Here is a 14,352-nt window from a genome sequence, read left to right as displayed (position 1 = left end):
CAGAGCCAGAGATAAACCCTGAGCACCACCGAGGTGCCCCCTGAAAGAGTCCAAACTAACACACTGGCCTTGGAATGGTTAAAAAAAAAAAATGACGATGAAGGATTTTGGCAAACCTTACTTCTGGGAGTGGGCGGGCCGGCTTGGTGAGGATGCCCCCGACGTACACCACGTTGGGCAGCGTGGGTCTGGGGAACTCGAGCGCCACGTCTGTGCACAGCATCCAGAGGCTGGAGCCGTGGACCAGCTCGTACATGGACCTCTCGGGCTGCAGGTTGTACTTCTGCATGATCCTCTCGTACTTGGGGAGGACCAGGAAGCTGACGCCCAGCCTGGAGATGAGGTAGACGCCCGTGTTCTTCATCCGCTGCAGCAGGTTCATGCGGTCGGTGAGGAGGGAGTTGAACTCGGGCACGTAGGCGAGCGGGGCGGGAGCGCCCACTTCGGCCGGGTACCAGAGGCCGGTGGAGAACACGGCGTACTTCACCCCCAGCAGGTGCGCGATCACGAACCCGCACATGTCGTTGGGGTCCACCAGCAGCAGGTCGAACTTCTCCTTCTTCAGGCCCCGGATGAGCGCCCGGTTGCCCACCATCATGTCGCAGTTCTGCGTGTAGTGGTCCAGGATGTCGAAGAGCTCGATGGCCGTCAACCTGCCCGAGAAGATATTCCGCATTTTGGACTGCAGGAAGGCGTCCGAGGTGGTGGTGTTGAAGAGGCCGGGGTAGCGGTGCAGGCTGTAGTGCCGGGACGGCGCGATGTCGCGGCCCTCCGACAGCAGGAACACCGTGTGGTGGCCGCGCTCATGCAGGGCCGAGGCCAGCGTCTTGAAAATGTACATGTGGCTCTCGAACATGATTGGCGGGACCACGATGATTTTGGCAGCCTTGGCGATGCCCACGGCACTCCACAGGAGCATGAAGTACGGCGTGTAAGACTTCATCGCTGCAAGGAAACCAGAAAGTGGCATCAGACGGAATGCAGGGCGGCTGGGTGGCGGGGGGTGGGGAGGGAAGAGATGGGATCGCGGGGAGGGTGTTAGATTTGCCTGCCCGCCAACCTGGATTTAATCCCGGGCCTCCCCCACGGTCCCCCGGAGCCCACCAGGAGTGATCCCTGAGCACAGAGCCGAACAGGAAAGCCCTGAGCACTACTGGGTTGTAATGCCCCCAAACCCAAAGCAAAACCGAGCAAATGCAAATAGGACACAAGCTTTGCCTCTGCAAACGGGAGTGAGAAGTTCTGTTCAGCATTATCGAATTGAACACGGTAACGATGGCTAAAGATCACTTATGAGTTCACGGTGCTGGAGAGAGTACGCAGGGTGATGATGCTTGCCTGGCAGGGAGCCAATCCCAGTTCAATCCCCGGCACTGTATATCATTCCAAGAGTGACTCCTGAGCACTCCTGGGTGTGACCCCCCCTACCCCCAAACAAGTAAACCAACCAACCAAAAAAAAAATAGAGTGCTTACATTTACCCAGAGATGCAGAGGACTAGCTCAGGGGCTTAGAGAATCTGCCTTGCAAGCCTGGGGTCATGGGTTCAAGTCCCTGGGATCCCACATGCACGGAGCAGCTCTGCTATTTGCCACAGGCAATCTCAGGTCACACCACAACCAGGTGTGTGTGTGTGTGTGTGTGTGTGTGTGTGTGTGTGTGTGTGAGCACCGCAGAAGGGGTGCGGGCCTCCATGAGCATGGCAGCTGATGGTGTGAGCACCCCCGCTGGACAAGCACTCCTGCCAGCATGGACACAGGCCCTGTCGTCACAGCACTGACCGCAGGAAGGGGGAGGAGGGAAGAACGATGGTTTTCTTGGCATGTATTCTAATTACCTTTTTATTCTCTAAAGACGCTGCGGAGGGGGTGGTGTTGGTTCTACACCCAGCTGTGCGCAGGGCCGACTCCTGGCTCTGAGCTCAGGGATGACTCCTGGCAGGACTCAGCGTGGGGGGTGGGGGTGGGGTGTGGCATGTGGTCCAGGGATGGAAGTGGGGTTGGTTACTCACAAGGCAAGAGCCTTCATCCCTCTCCTATTGCTCCAGCCTTCGGAAAAATAGTGCTTTTTTCGTTCGTTTTTTTTGGGGGGGCTAAACCCTGGGGTGCTCAGGGCTTAATCCTGACTGTGTGCTCAGGAGTCAATCCTGGTGGGGCTTGGGGGATTATAGGAGGCATGGGGTTTGAAGCCGGGTCAGCCACATGCAAGGCAAACGCCCTACCTTCTCACTGTACTATCGCTCTGGCTCTGAAAGGCTGTACTCTTAAAACACAGAATTGATGGCAGTGTTAACATAAGCTGAAATATAATTTAACTTGATTAGTTCTAGGACCATGTATCATTCGCATGTGGCTGTTAAGTGTTTAGCATCAAAGTTCTTAGGGACGACAACATTTATAAACATTTCAGGGGCTACAAAACACAGCTTGGCAAAGGGCGGGTGAGAGAATGGCTGATGAGGAACAAGAGTTAAGAATCAAACTCAGTCATTTTCACAGATAAGTCCCCAGCCTGTGAGGTCACCAGAGCACTCAAGCTCTCACTCTGCTTTCCAATGTGCCTCCTTAGACGCTACAGAGTAAGGAAAGAGTATAAACAATTAACAAACCCTGCAAAATGGGAATTTTTCAAGAAACAGTCAAATTAGGTTATAAGCAAATCACCAAATCACAATCTCTTTTCATCATCATCTTCCTGAGCCATCAGCGACTGTGAATCTCCATCAGGTAAATGTAGTCTCAGCAACTATCCCCTCTCAACGTTTCAAACTCAGTGTAGACAACCTTAAACACACACACTCATACAAACAAATAAACAACAACAAATACGAAACCAATAGCAATTAAACAAGAGTCTTCAGAAAATCAAGACGGAAGTATAGGCCCAAGGAGACAGTGCAGAGGGTAAACATTTGCCTTGCATGCAGCTGACCCGAGTTCAAGCCCAGCACTCCAAGTTGAACTGCTGGCATCCACGCACTAGGAAATCCCCCTGACCTGAGCGCAAGGCCAGAAGTAGTCCCTGAGCATCACCAGTTAGGAGCATAAACTGGAAAAAAAAAATGCAAGTATAAAATACAACATATTTCCAGCTGTCCTTCCCCTCTTCTCCAGATATTTTCAGAGAATTCTCAAAATGCGATGACAATCAATCATTAAAGGTGAACAAAAATGTCATAATATAGGCACACACAAAGTCTGTGTTAAAGATTGCTTGAATAGGGGCTGGAGCGATAGCACAGCGGGTAGGGCATTTGCCTTGCACGCGGCTGACCCGGGTTCAAATCCCAGCATCCCATATGGTCCCCTGAGCACGGCCAGGGGTAATTTCTGAGTGCAGAGCCAGGAGTAACCCCTGTACCTCACCAGGTATGACCCAAAAAGAAAAAAAAAAGATTGCTTGAATAAATAGTAGGGCTAAAAAAATTGGAGAAAATGTGGTTTCTATAGTCCTGAAATGAGTTTAACTCCATGATTCAAGTTGACAGAGGAAGAGAATTAAGGAACCACTGGGGAACAAACTTTCCAGGACTGTGTTTACTTTTTTGTCAGCCTCTAATGTATCTCTCTAGTATTGCCCCTATGCAATATGGAAAGAGAAACACATGAGAAATTTTTAGTCTGGCATTACACATTCCTAAAATTAAATTAATGCAAATCAGTTATTTCAGCAGTTTTTATCCTATCTCTGATGAATATTGCTTGTCACTGCAGGTCCCAAGACACTGGTCAGCGGTCCAAATACAGGTGATTGCTAGTAGGTTTGCATTTAGTTTTTGCATTTAATAAGACAAGGAGCACCAATAATTCATAAAGCTACAGTGAAGAGTATTATTTGATCTATCACAAATAACAAGAAACAAAATAAAAATAATAATATAGAGAAATGCTTGCACTGGGTTCGATTTTCTTTCTTCTACTTCAATAAAATACCACAAGGTTAAAAGAAGTCATACAAAATGGTAATTTTGATCTACAATCTAAGTATTGTAGAACTCTTAGAACCTTCCGTGGTAATGAAATGGTCCAATACAGTAACCTCAACTGAAGAACTCAAAAGTAATGAGACTAAGAAACTCAATTTAAAATTTTATTTTGAGTAACTACATGTGCTAGCATCACCATGCTAAAATCAGACTTTAAGAGTACATGCATTATGTACACATGGATCCTAAAAATTACTATTCAAAAATAGTAAAATAGCCTCTAAAATAATGGCTTACTATATCTTTACAAGGTCAAAGTTCTTCCTGAAAAGGTACGGATTTTCAACAAAGATATATTACTTGCATAGGTGTGTTCTATTGTTTGTATCAAAATTATTAGGGACTATATCAACATTCATAAATATTGCAGTGGATCACAGAGTATAACTATCCACAGAAAATGAAGTGCTGAGGAGTCTAAATCAGTAAGTCTATCTATTGATTAAGTTCATTAACATTAAAAATAACCTACTCTGAGAAAGATAAAAAGAGTAAGAAGACAAGGCACAAACTGAGAAAAAAGTACCTGCGAAGGATACATTTTGTCAGCCTTATTCAAAATATGCAAACAACTATAAAAACTTAAACACAGACAGGATTGCCTGACTTGAAAGCCCTTTGCAGACACATTGCCAAATATAACAAATGGACAGCAAATAAGAACGTGAGAGGATATTCCACATCATGCAGATTAAACAATGAGCTGTCAAAATGGCCCAAACCCAGAATATGAGAACATACGAGAAAGAGAAGCATGCAGAGGAAAAGGAATTCTCATCTGGAGCTGGTGAAAATGTGGCCACTTGAAAACACAAGTGGATGCTTCTTATCAAACAAGACATGTCCCTTCCAAACAGTCGCGCAGTGGCACTCCTTGGTATTTACCAAAAAGAGTGAAAATTTATGTCCTTACGGAACCCCACACAGAGATGTTTTTAACGGCTTCGTTCATGATTGCCAACGCCGGACTCAGCCACCATGCCCTTCAGTAGGTGACAGGTAAATAAACTTAGGAACATCCAGACAGCAGGATGTTATTCACTACTAAATGATCAAGTCATGAGCAGACACGGAGGAACCGTTTCTGTTTATTACTAAGTGGAAGAACTCAAACAGAAAAGGCTACAAACTCTATGCTTACCCGGGGAGTGATCCTGAACGCAGAGCCAAGAGTAAGCCCTGAGCACAGCCGGGTGCAAACACAAAACAAAACACAATGAGAAAAAAAGAAAAGTACCACTCCAGGGTGGGATATGGATATTAGAGGATGGTGGGTCTGTGGAAATTCTTGCACACTCTTTTTCAAACCTGACTGTTCTTTTAAAGGTAGCACTGTCTGTCTGTCCTGCCGGTGTTCATCGATTTGCTCGAGCGGGCACCAGTAACGTCTCCAGTGTGAGACTTGTTGTTACTGTTTGGGGCATATCGAGTACTCCACAGGGAGCTTGCCAGGCTCTCTGAGAGGGACGGAGGAATCGAACCCGGGTCGGTCACGTGCAAGGCAAACGTCCGACTGGTAATTTCTGAATATAAGTTAAAAATAATAATAAATTGTGGTGGAGAATGGGCACTGGTGAAGGGATGGGTTCTCGAACTTTGTATGAGGGAAATATGAGCACAAAAATGTATAAACCTATAACTGTACCCTCACGGTGATTCACTAATTAAAAAATAAATTAATTAATAAAAATACATAAAAATAATAATAAAAATAAGGAGACCTGGAATGATGTAAATTAATAAAACTAAGCTAGCCAATCAAAAAGAATATGGATGCATCAAACATACTATGAACAAAACTTAAATGAAAACTAATATCCTATAGATACAACTTGCACATACATCACAAGAGACAGCTAGCATCCCGAAGCACTTCCATAAATCATTCGGGGCAAGAGAATAATGCCACTATTGCTTTGGAGATGCGTTACCTTCTCAGAGCGGTTCTTGGCACACCCTCCTAAGGCCGACTGTTTATGGCTCTTCCATCTCACAACACCTTCCGTGCCTACGTACAACACTCCACCCCAGGACAGGATTCACCATCCCACTAGCCCTTCTTCTGTGTCCTTTAAAACGGACATAAGTTTGGACCAGGAAGACAGTATAAGAAGCAAGTCTCTTTCCTTGCATGCGGCTGACCCTGGTTCAATATAGTCCTCCAAGGCCTGAGCACAGGAGCAGCCCTTGAGCACCATTTGATGTGGTCTAACCCCACATAATAAAGTGGATGCGAACTGACAATTCCTTCTATGTGATCCATTGACTAGATCTATCTTACCACTAATTCCCTGTGAACAAATTAACCCACCCTGTCAGACTGCCTACCTGACCACACCCCCCTATCCCCACCACCAGTAGAGTATCCAGTGACCTAGAGCCAAAATTCTGCTAAATGGTTGAACAAATGAACAAAATAGATTAGCCCTTTCTATAATTGGCAAGGATGTGATAAGTCGCCATGATAACGCTCAGACCAGGCAGTAGTTGGTAAAAATATATATATATTGGTGCAAATATTCTAAAAAACAACCCACACATTATTTCACATTTACAAAACTTAAGATCAGAAATACCAACCCATGCAGATCTTCCCTACATTCACTTCCAGTGCAAACAAGCCAGGAACCACTGCCAGCTTAGCAGTGGAGGATTCATCAAATTATCGTACATTTTACAACCACCAAATTACAGAACATTTTTAAAGGAAGTTTACTGTGAGATAATGCCCATAACACTAGAAAGCAAAAAAAAAAAATTATATTTATTATATAGAGAGTACATCACATAATTAAAATAACAGTAGCAAACTATGACCAGTAGTAAATTTTCATTGTCAAATTGATTGTTCTCTTTTCTCATTTACATTTTCAACTGTTTTCATTTTCTACCAAAAAGAGGTGATCTACATCCCACACTTGCTGGGCTTGCTCTGAAGTGCAAATCTTCCTGCCACACACCGCCCCTTTGCAGCAGACGTCCATCAGCTTCGACGTCCAGGGCTCCACTTGCTCCCAAAGTGACTACCATTAGCCACTGAGCCCAGTACAGCTCTGGTCACACTCACTGTCCAGGTGACTTAGTGCTCACACAACTGCTCTTGTCCCCCCCAGCACTTGTCTATTTGGAATTCTCTAGCACTAGCCAGGAATGGGTCACCCTCCTCCAAATGTTCTCTTGGCTTCTCACATTCCACTGATACTTGACTGCACCCCACTGCCAGAATATTGAGGAAAATACGTGTGTCCAAGACTCTACAAATGCCAATCTGTCTATCCATCTCACCCCGTCTTCTCTAATATATGCTTGTACCCAGGAGACAAAACGATGCCAGCTTTAACAGGGATGGCCAAGGCATTCCACAGGGTCTGGCACTTAGGTGAACTGGGGCAAGATAAGGAGGGTTATCAGACGTCACTTTGCTGCAGACCCAAACCCTCACTGGCAAACGTGATGCCTCCCCAGTCATTAGAACAAGAGAAGGAGGGAAAACAGATTCTCAGGCAACAGCGGTTTACATGGACTAAAATCTGCAACAGGAACACACGAACATACCACAGAAAATTCATAAAGGTAAAAAAAATGCTCCTGATCATTTTGGGAACCATCATAAATAGTCCCCAAAGACCCTCACCATGATAAATAACCCCAAAAAGACCCCTTAAATGAAATACCACCAAGAACACGGAAAGAAACCTGGGATTCCGGGGTGCCCTGCACGAGCACTCGAGACACCTCGGATGTAGCGTTGCCCTCTTTCCCTCTAACTCAGGAGTTTCTCTTTCCTTGAATTTTTTTCTACCTTTTAGGTCACATCCTGCAATGCCCAGGTCTTACTCTGGGCTCTGCACTCAGGAGTTACTCCTGGCGGTGCTCAGGGGACCATATGGGATGCTGAGAATCGAACCTGGGTCTGCTGCGTGCAAGGCAAATGCACTACCCGCTGTGCTATCACTCCAGCCCCTCCTTCCACATTTTGTTACAAAACTGGAGACCACCCTTCCCAGGCTCTGGAGCTGCTGGAGCCGTAACGCGCATCCTGGGAGACCCGCACAACTCCCATGTTTGGGAACACGGTGATGAGTAACACCAGGTGGGCTGTGTAGACGGGGCCCCGACTCGACTATCCAACCCGCCTCCATCCAGGCCACTGTGTGCGATGCCCCTGAAGCCACCGAGAGTCCTCGACCTGCTCGGGCCAGACCGGTGGGGAACCCACGAGGCGGGGCTTTCCCAGGAAGCGAAAGTCTTGGGCAATCCGGGAAGGAGCCGGTCGCCTACAGAGCGCTTGGAACTCACCTCCTCACACTGAACTATCATTAGGCAGCGGCCCTCGGAGGGACCCGTCTGCCCCCTACCCCGGCCCAGGCTTTACGAGCATCATCTCACTGGTGCTCAGACCACACGGCGTCCCAAACAGCTGCTCTCCGCGGACAGAGGAGGAAGACTACAGAGCAGGGACGAAGCAAAACCCGGGCCTCCCAAGGACCACAGGGCTTCACTGTCCATGTTTATTCCCTCCCCAGTGTCAGGAATCGAACTCGGCACCTCCCGCAGGCGTGCTGAGCACTCTACTGCTTGGGTTCTATCCCCACTCCTTCGCATATCCTTTTTAGGGGGAGGGGCTGAGGCTTGGGGTCATACCCGGCAGTGCTCAGGAGCTACTTCCTCTCTGTGCTCAGGGCTTGATCCCTGCAGCCCTCAGAGGACCAGGCAACGTGGGAGACTGAACCGTGGCATCCCGCATGCACAACAGGGTCTCAGTTTACTGGGCTAACGTGTCCCTGGGGATGGGAGGGGCCACCCAGCAGGGTTCGAGGTCTGTTCATAGCTCAGTGCTCAGTGCTCCTATCTCAGTGCTCACGTGGGGTGCCACTGGAGATTCGAACCAGAGTTGTCCTGCATGAGGCAGCCGCATAGAAGGCACTGCCCTACCTCCTGCTCTCACTCTCCGCCTCGACCGTGTCCACTTGTAAACCGTCTCAGCCCTGTTCATGATCCCGTCACGTGAAGAGAGGGAAGAAATTAAACTGAAAATCACATCAACAAAACCTCCCCCTCGGACCGTGGGCCCAGTGGGGGAGAAACCCAGTTGTGTTGCTACGGCGCTGTTAAACAGCCCGGCTGCAAACACTTCTCTTTTTTATGCCTGTGCTCGAAAGTGAATTGTGGTCTCGTGCGGCTTGTGGAAAGAGAAACACCAACAACTCGCGTTGGAGGGAGGATGGAGAGGGATGACTGAGAAGATGAAGGCCTCGTGCGGTTGGTCCAGACTCCCTCCCATCTTCCCCAAAGTAGTCATGCAGCAACAGCCTCGCGTCTTTAATTAGCTGAGAGCCACCGAGGAGAGGGTACGAGCGAAAATCCTTCTCTGGGAGGAGAACAGCTCCGCTTAGCTGTGGGTAGCGGAGAACTAAAGAGAGGGAACTCTCAGACCACCAAAGGTCACCACTGGAACCAAATGCCTGGTCCCCGCCAGTAAGGGCGGGGGAAACTTAACTTGTGACGGAAGTGAAGACCTTCATTCCAGAAATACAAGTGAAAGATAAAGTCTGGTCCCAGCTCAGCAGTTTCATACAATGAATGAATCCAAAGCAACTCTCAGAGACTTTTAGTCCAAATTTCTAAGGCACTTTTACTTTTCAAAAAAAAAAAAGTGCGGGGCTGGAGCGATAGCACAGCGGGTAGGGCGTTTGCCTTGCACGCGGCCGACCCGGGTTCTAATCCCAGCATCCCATATGGTCCCCTGAGCACCGCCAGGGGTAATTCCTGAGTGAAGAGCCAGGAGTAACCCCTGTGCATCGCCGGGTGTGACCCAAAAACCAAAAAAAAAAAAGTGGGGGGGAGGGAGGCTATCAAATCACTTGCAAGGGCAGAAGGGAGACCATTCTGTTCCTGTTATCCCACTCCTGGCGCTGTCACTTGAAGGAAAAGCAAGCTGGCATAACCCTTCAGAGGTACCACATCAGCAGGTCTCTGTTTCTGGATACCAAATACCACAAGGACGAAGACCACGAACGATGTCATTCCAAACGTCCGTTCTGCACCTGGGACTTCACAGGAAGTGGCCTGTTTAAGGAGGGGAGGGCGGGGGGGGGGGGGATGATGAGTGAAAAACGTTGGTCCCGGTGTCGGCGGCCGCTACCGTGGCATATTCCACACGCTCTGTCTGGGCTTCCCTCCCCCAGCAGGGGCTGGAGTTATCTCAGCAGACATCTGTGGGCAGGTGGCACAGCTGTAAGGAGACACCCGGGGCTCTTGCTTACCAGCAGGAGCTGGCCCACAGCCAGGGCCCTTCTGCCACATCATTGGGTGGGAGGAGATGGTGAACCCCAGAAAACAGAGGTATGAACCGTGGACAAGACTCAGGGCGCTCACAGCCGCCGCCCCCGGTGCCTCATCCACACGGGCACGGATGCCGAGAAGAAAGGCTTCAGCAAACGCTTAAACCTGAGTGTCCGGATCAGCCTAATGCTTAGGTTACACTCTACAATATGAAACACGCAAATTTAATCACCTAATGAGGTGCTTCTCTAGTGTACAAAACAATATCCCTGGGGGCAGGACAGAGAATACAGGGGTGAAAGCGCTTGCTTTGAATGCCAGCCAGCCCTGGTTCAAATCCTGGGCAGCACGCACGGTCCCCAGGACACTGCCAGGAGTGAGACATGAGTGCAGAACATGAGCCCCACTCCTGTGGCCCGCCTCCCCCACATCGGGGAAAAAAAAATCTAATATCTCTGGTTGCTCTCACAGTGCTGATTCCTAGGTGTTTCCTGTTTGGTCTGTTCTTTTAGGGAAAAAAAAAATAGCAGAGAGGCTGTTAAGGAATCTGAGAAGAAATATATACCCAACTTAATTGTACCAATTAGAAACAAATTTGAAAATGAGTGTATTAATAAAATACGATCGATACTACTTTAGATAGATATCCAAATAAACGTCAGTGTATTTAAATTTTTGGTTTGGGGGACATGCATCGTATTTGGATAACCTGAGACTGTGTGTACAGGTGACTCACATTTCAAGTCATTTGAATTATGAAAATCGTATTTTAAAGGGCTGGCAAAAGAAGTCCTATAATGAAAGGAAAATAAAAACTTAAATGACCTGCGTCCAAAATCACTCCAAAATCTGGAAGCCTGTTGTGTTAGACTAAGTAATTTCATTTCTACAATTTTCTCCCTCTGACAGGTGAGACTGCTCCAGTAGACAGCCTTGGAGATCTCTTACAATTATACAACTTAGGACAAATGAGTTTCTGAATATGCTTAAGGAGACTGAAAGGATTTGCTTCATAAAAGACCAGATTGGTAGATGCTAAGGAAACAAGTGAAAAATGGTCCAGAGAGATAACGCAGGAAGTAAAGTGCTTGCTTTGCACACAGCTGACCCTGGCCAGACACCATATGGTCCCCTCACTCAGCGCCAGCAATAGCCCCTGAGCTCCACGGGTGTGGTCCCAGCAGTTTAATTTCTTTCTTTTTAAGGAAACTGGTAGCACTAAAATAAGTTCCACCTTTATTGCATGGCTAGCTCGAAAATACAGAGTGATCTGGGGTCGGAAAGATAGTCCAGAGCTTTAGGTGCCTGCCTTGCAGATGGCTGGTCCTGTCCAATCCCCTACACCATGTACGGTCCCTGAGTACCGCCAGGCATGACCCCTGAGCAAAGCCAGGAGTAAGCCCTGAAAACTAGCACTAGAGTCCCAAACTGTAGCACTGTAGCACTGTCGTCCTGTTGCCCATCGATTTGCTCGAGCGGGCACCAGTAACGTCTCCATTGGGAGACTTGTGGTTACTGTTTTTGGCATATCAGAGTATGCCACAGGGAGCTTGCCAGGCTCTGCCGTGCGGGCGGGATACTCTTGGTAGCCTGCTGGGCTCTCCGAGAGGGATGGAGGAATCAAACCCAGGTCAGCCGTGTGCAAGGCAAATGCCCTACCCGCTGTGCTATCGCTACAGTCTAGGGTCCCAAACTACTAACAAACAAATAAGCATTGCATTCCGTCTTGAAACCTCTGGTCTCCAAAAATAATACAAAATACACATGAATATACATATCCATGCAATGGGGGTATCTATCTAGATAGATATTTTGCATATATAAGGTGTAAGTTTCTTTTTCTGCACCTCAAGAAGAGTTCCAGTTATCTCCTGAGACCTGTATCATGCCACCGACATTTAGCAAACAATAAGGCAGTATTTTTGTGATGAGCCTTAAACAATCCTTAAACAAATATGGGCAATTTCCATCCATCATATCACTGACATTATATGAGGTCTGAGGCTCAGACAGGCATATGATCTTTGAAAATGTGATGCTCATAGGCTGGCATTCAAGACCTGCATGCAGGAGGCCCCATATGCCCCCACCCTAAATACAGCAGGAAGGGTCCCAAGCACTGAGCCTGGGGTAGCCCATGAGCATGATCCTATGTAGCCCCCAAATCAAAATAAAATAATGGTTGTAAATGATGCTGGTATCACATGTTCTTATTTGTTTTTAGTTTGGGGGCCACATCCAGTGATGCTCTAGCTTTATCCCTGTCTCTGCTCTCGGGAATTGCTCATGGCAGTCCTTGGGGACCAAACAGGATGCCAGGGATTGAACCTGGGTCCACTACCTGCAAGGCTAACACCCTACCCACTGTACTCTCTTTCTCTCTCTCTCTGACCCTTGTGTCACATTTTTAAATGTTCCATTAGGGCATACACAACCCTCTTTTACTGGGATTTTAATTAGCAGAATACCATAATGAATATAGGGGAAAACTTCAGATCAAAATTTCATCTTCTGGGGTCGGAGTGATAGACAGTACAGTGGGGAGGGTATTTACCTTACATGTGGTCAACAGTTGACCCGGGTTCAATCCCCAGCATCTATAAGGTCCCCTGAGCAACATCAGGAGTAATTCCTGAATGCAGAACTGGGACTAACTCATGAGCATCATCGTGTGTGACAGTACACACACACACACACACACAAACCGAAGAGAAGAGAAGAGAAGAGAAGAGAAGAGAAGAGAAGAGAAGAGAAGAGAAGAGAAGAGAAGAGAAGAGAAGAGAAGAGAAGAGAAGAGAAGAGAAGAGAAGAGAGAAGAAAAGAAAAACCCCATAGTTTAGAAATTTGAATCATTCCAAAGCAGGCATCCGAATAAAGTCTCAGTCCTCCAAGAATCAGCGACCTCCCAGTGCTCACAGGGAGTATCTAAAACGGGCAAATTACAGTCAGGCATCGTTTGTGTATTAACAGTCTCACCTAACCTGGTTTTTATTACTGTTATTATTACAGTTATTGCTAAAGAGATGCTTTAATTCTTAGCCCTACTACTGCACGCAGGGGACAGGAGAGATCTCTGGAGTAGAGCACTTTGCAGTTACCAAGGGAAGAATGAAATACAGGAGAGGCGGGAGAAGGGAACCTCCCTGGGTTGCTGTCTCGTATGTAAGGTTTGTCTGTAGGAAAGGAGGAGCCAGATGTTCCTCTTTCCTCAACCACTGTTTCATGACACTTGGCAAACGTACTCTCCAATACACACTAAAATTAACCAGGCTTAGTCATCTGTCATTATTTCCTGTAATTAGTCTCACCTAGAATTAGTAATGAATGTACGTCCACCTATTAGAAGCCCCAGGTAACTGTAAGAAGGAAAACCGAAGGAAGCATTAGAATAGTATAACTAGGAGTTCAAAGAACCTTTAATAAGATCTCCCGAAGGATTTAACTCTGTTTCTCCCATTTTCCAAATATCTCCCATCTACAGAAGACTGCCATTGAGAATCTGTCATTTGGGCCAGAGGCAGCACAGGGGGTGACCCTGGTCCAGTCCAGGACACCACATATGACCCTGGTCCAGTCCAGGACACCCCATATATGGTCTTCTGAACCTCCCAGGAGTGATCCCTGAGCACATATCTGGGAGTAAACTCTGAGCACCACCAGGGATAGCCGACGCACTTTTCCTGCCTCATCCAAAAAATTCTTTTAGAAACAAAGAATTTTTGTTTCTTTCATGTTTGAAAGACGGGGTTTGAGGGACAAAGCATCAAAATCAAAAAAACTTTCAGGCACTCACTGCCTTATGGGGCACCGAAGTGTCATTTTGATGATAATGGGCTGCCTTATCTCCACTCAGTGTGCAGGGAAGCTGAAAACACTCAGCAAGAAAGTCCACCCTTGGGGCTGGAGCGATAGCACGGCGGGGAGGGCGTTTGCCTTGCACGCGGCCGACCCGAGTTCGATTCCCAGCATCCCATATGGTCCCCTGAGCACCGCCAGGGGTAATTCCTGAGTGCATGAGCCAGGAGTAGCCCCTGTGCATCGCCAGGTGTGACCCATAAAGCAAAAAAAAGTCCACACTCGAG

General features: G+C 47.5%; 1 protein-coding gene across 4 annotated transcripts in view; it reads right to left on the bottom strand.

The window, feature by feature from the left end:
* The window catches only part of UGT8 (UDP glycosyltransferase 8), a 77,838-nt gene that overhangs the window by 52,210 nt on the left and 11,276 nt on the right, over positions 1–14,352 (bottom strand). For all 4 annotated transcript variants that reach the window (XM_055142935.1, XM_055142938.1, XM_055142937.1 and 1 more), the window contains exon 2: positions 122–945. In XM_055142935.1, coding sequence (XP_054998910.1) covers positions 122–943 — 822 coding nt within the window. In that variant the 5' untranslated portion in view covers positions 944–945. The remainder of the gene's footprint in view (positions 1–121; positions 946–14,352) is intronic.

This window comes from Sorex araneus, chromosome 6 (assembly GCF_027595985.1).
Source record: "Sorex araneus isolate mSorAra2 chromosome 6, mSorAra2.pri, whole genome shotgun sequence".
NCBI classification, from domain to species: domain Eukaryota; kingdom Metazoa; phylum Chordata; class Mammalia; order Eulipotyphla; family Soricidae; genus Sorex; species Sorex araneus.
Note: the sequence above shows the minus strand (reverse complement) of the source record. Positions and strands in the feature narration are given on the sequence as shown.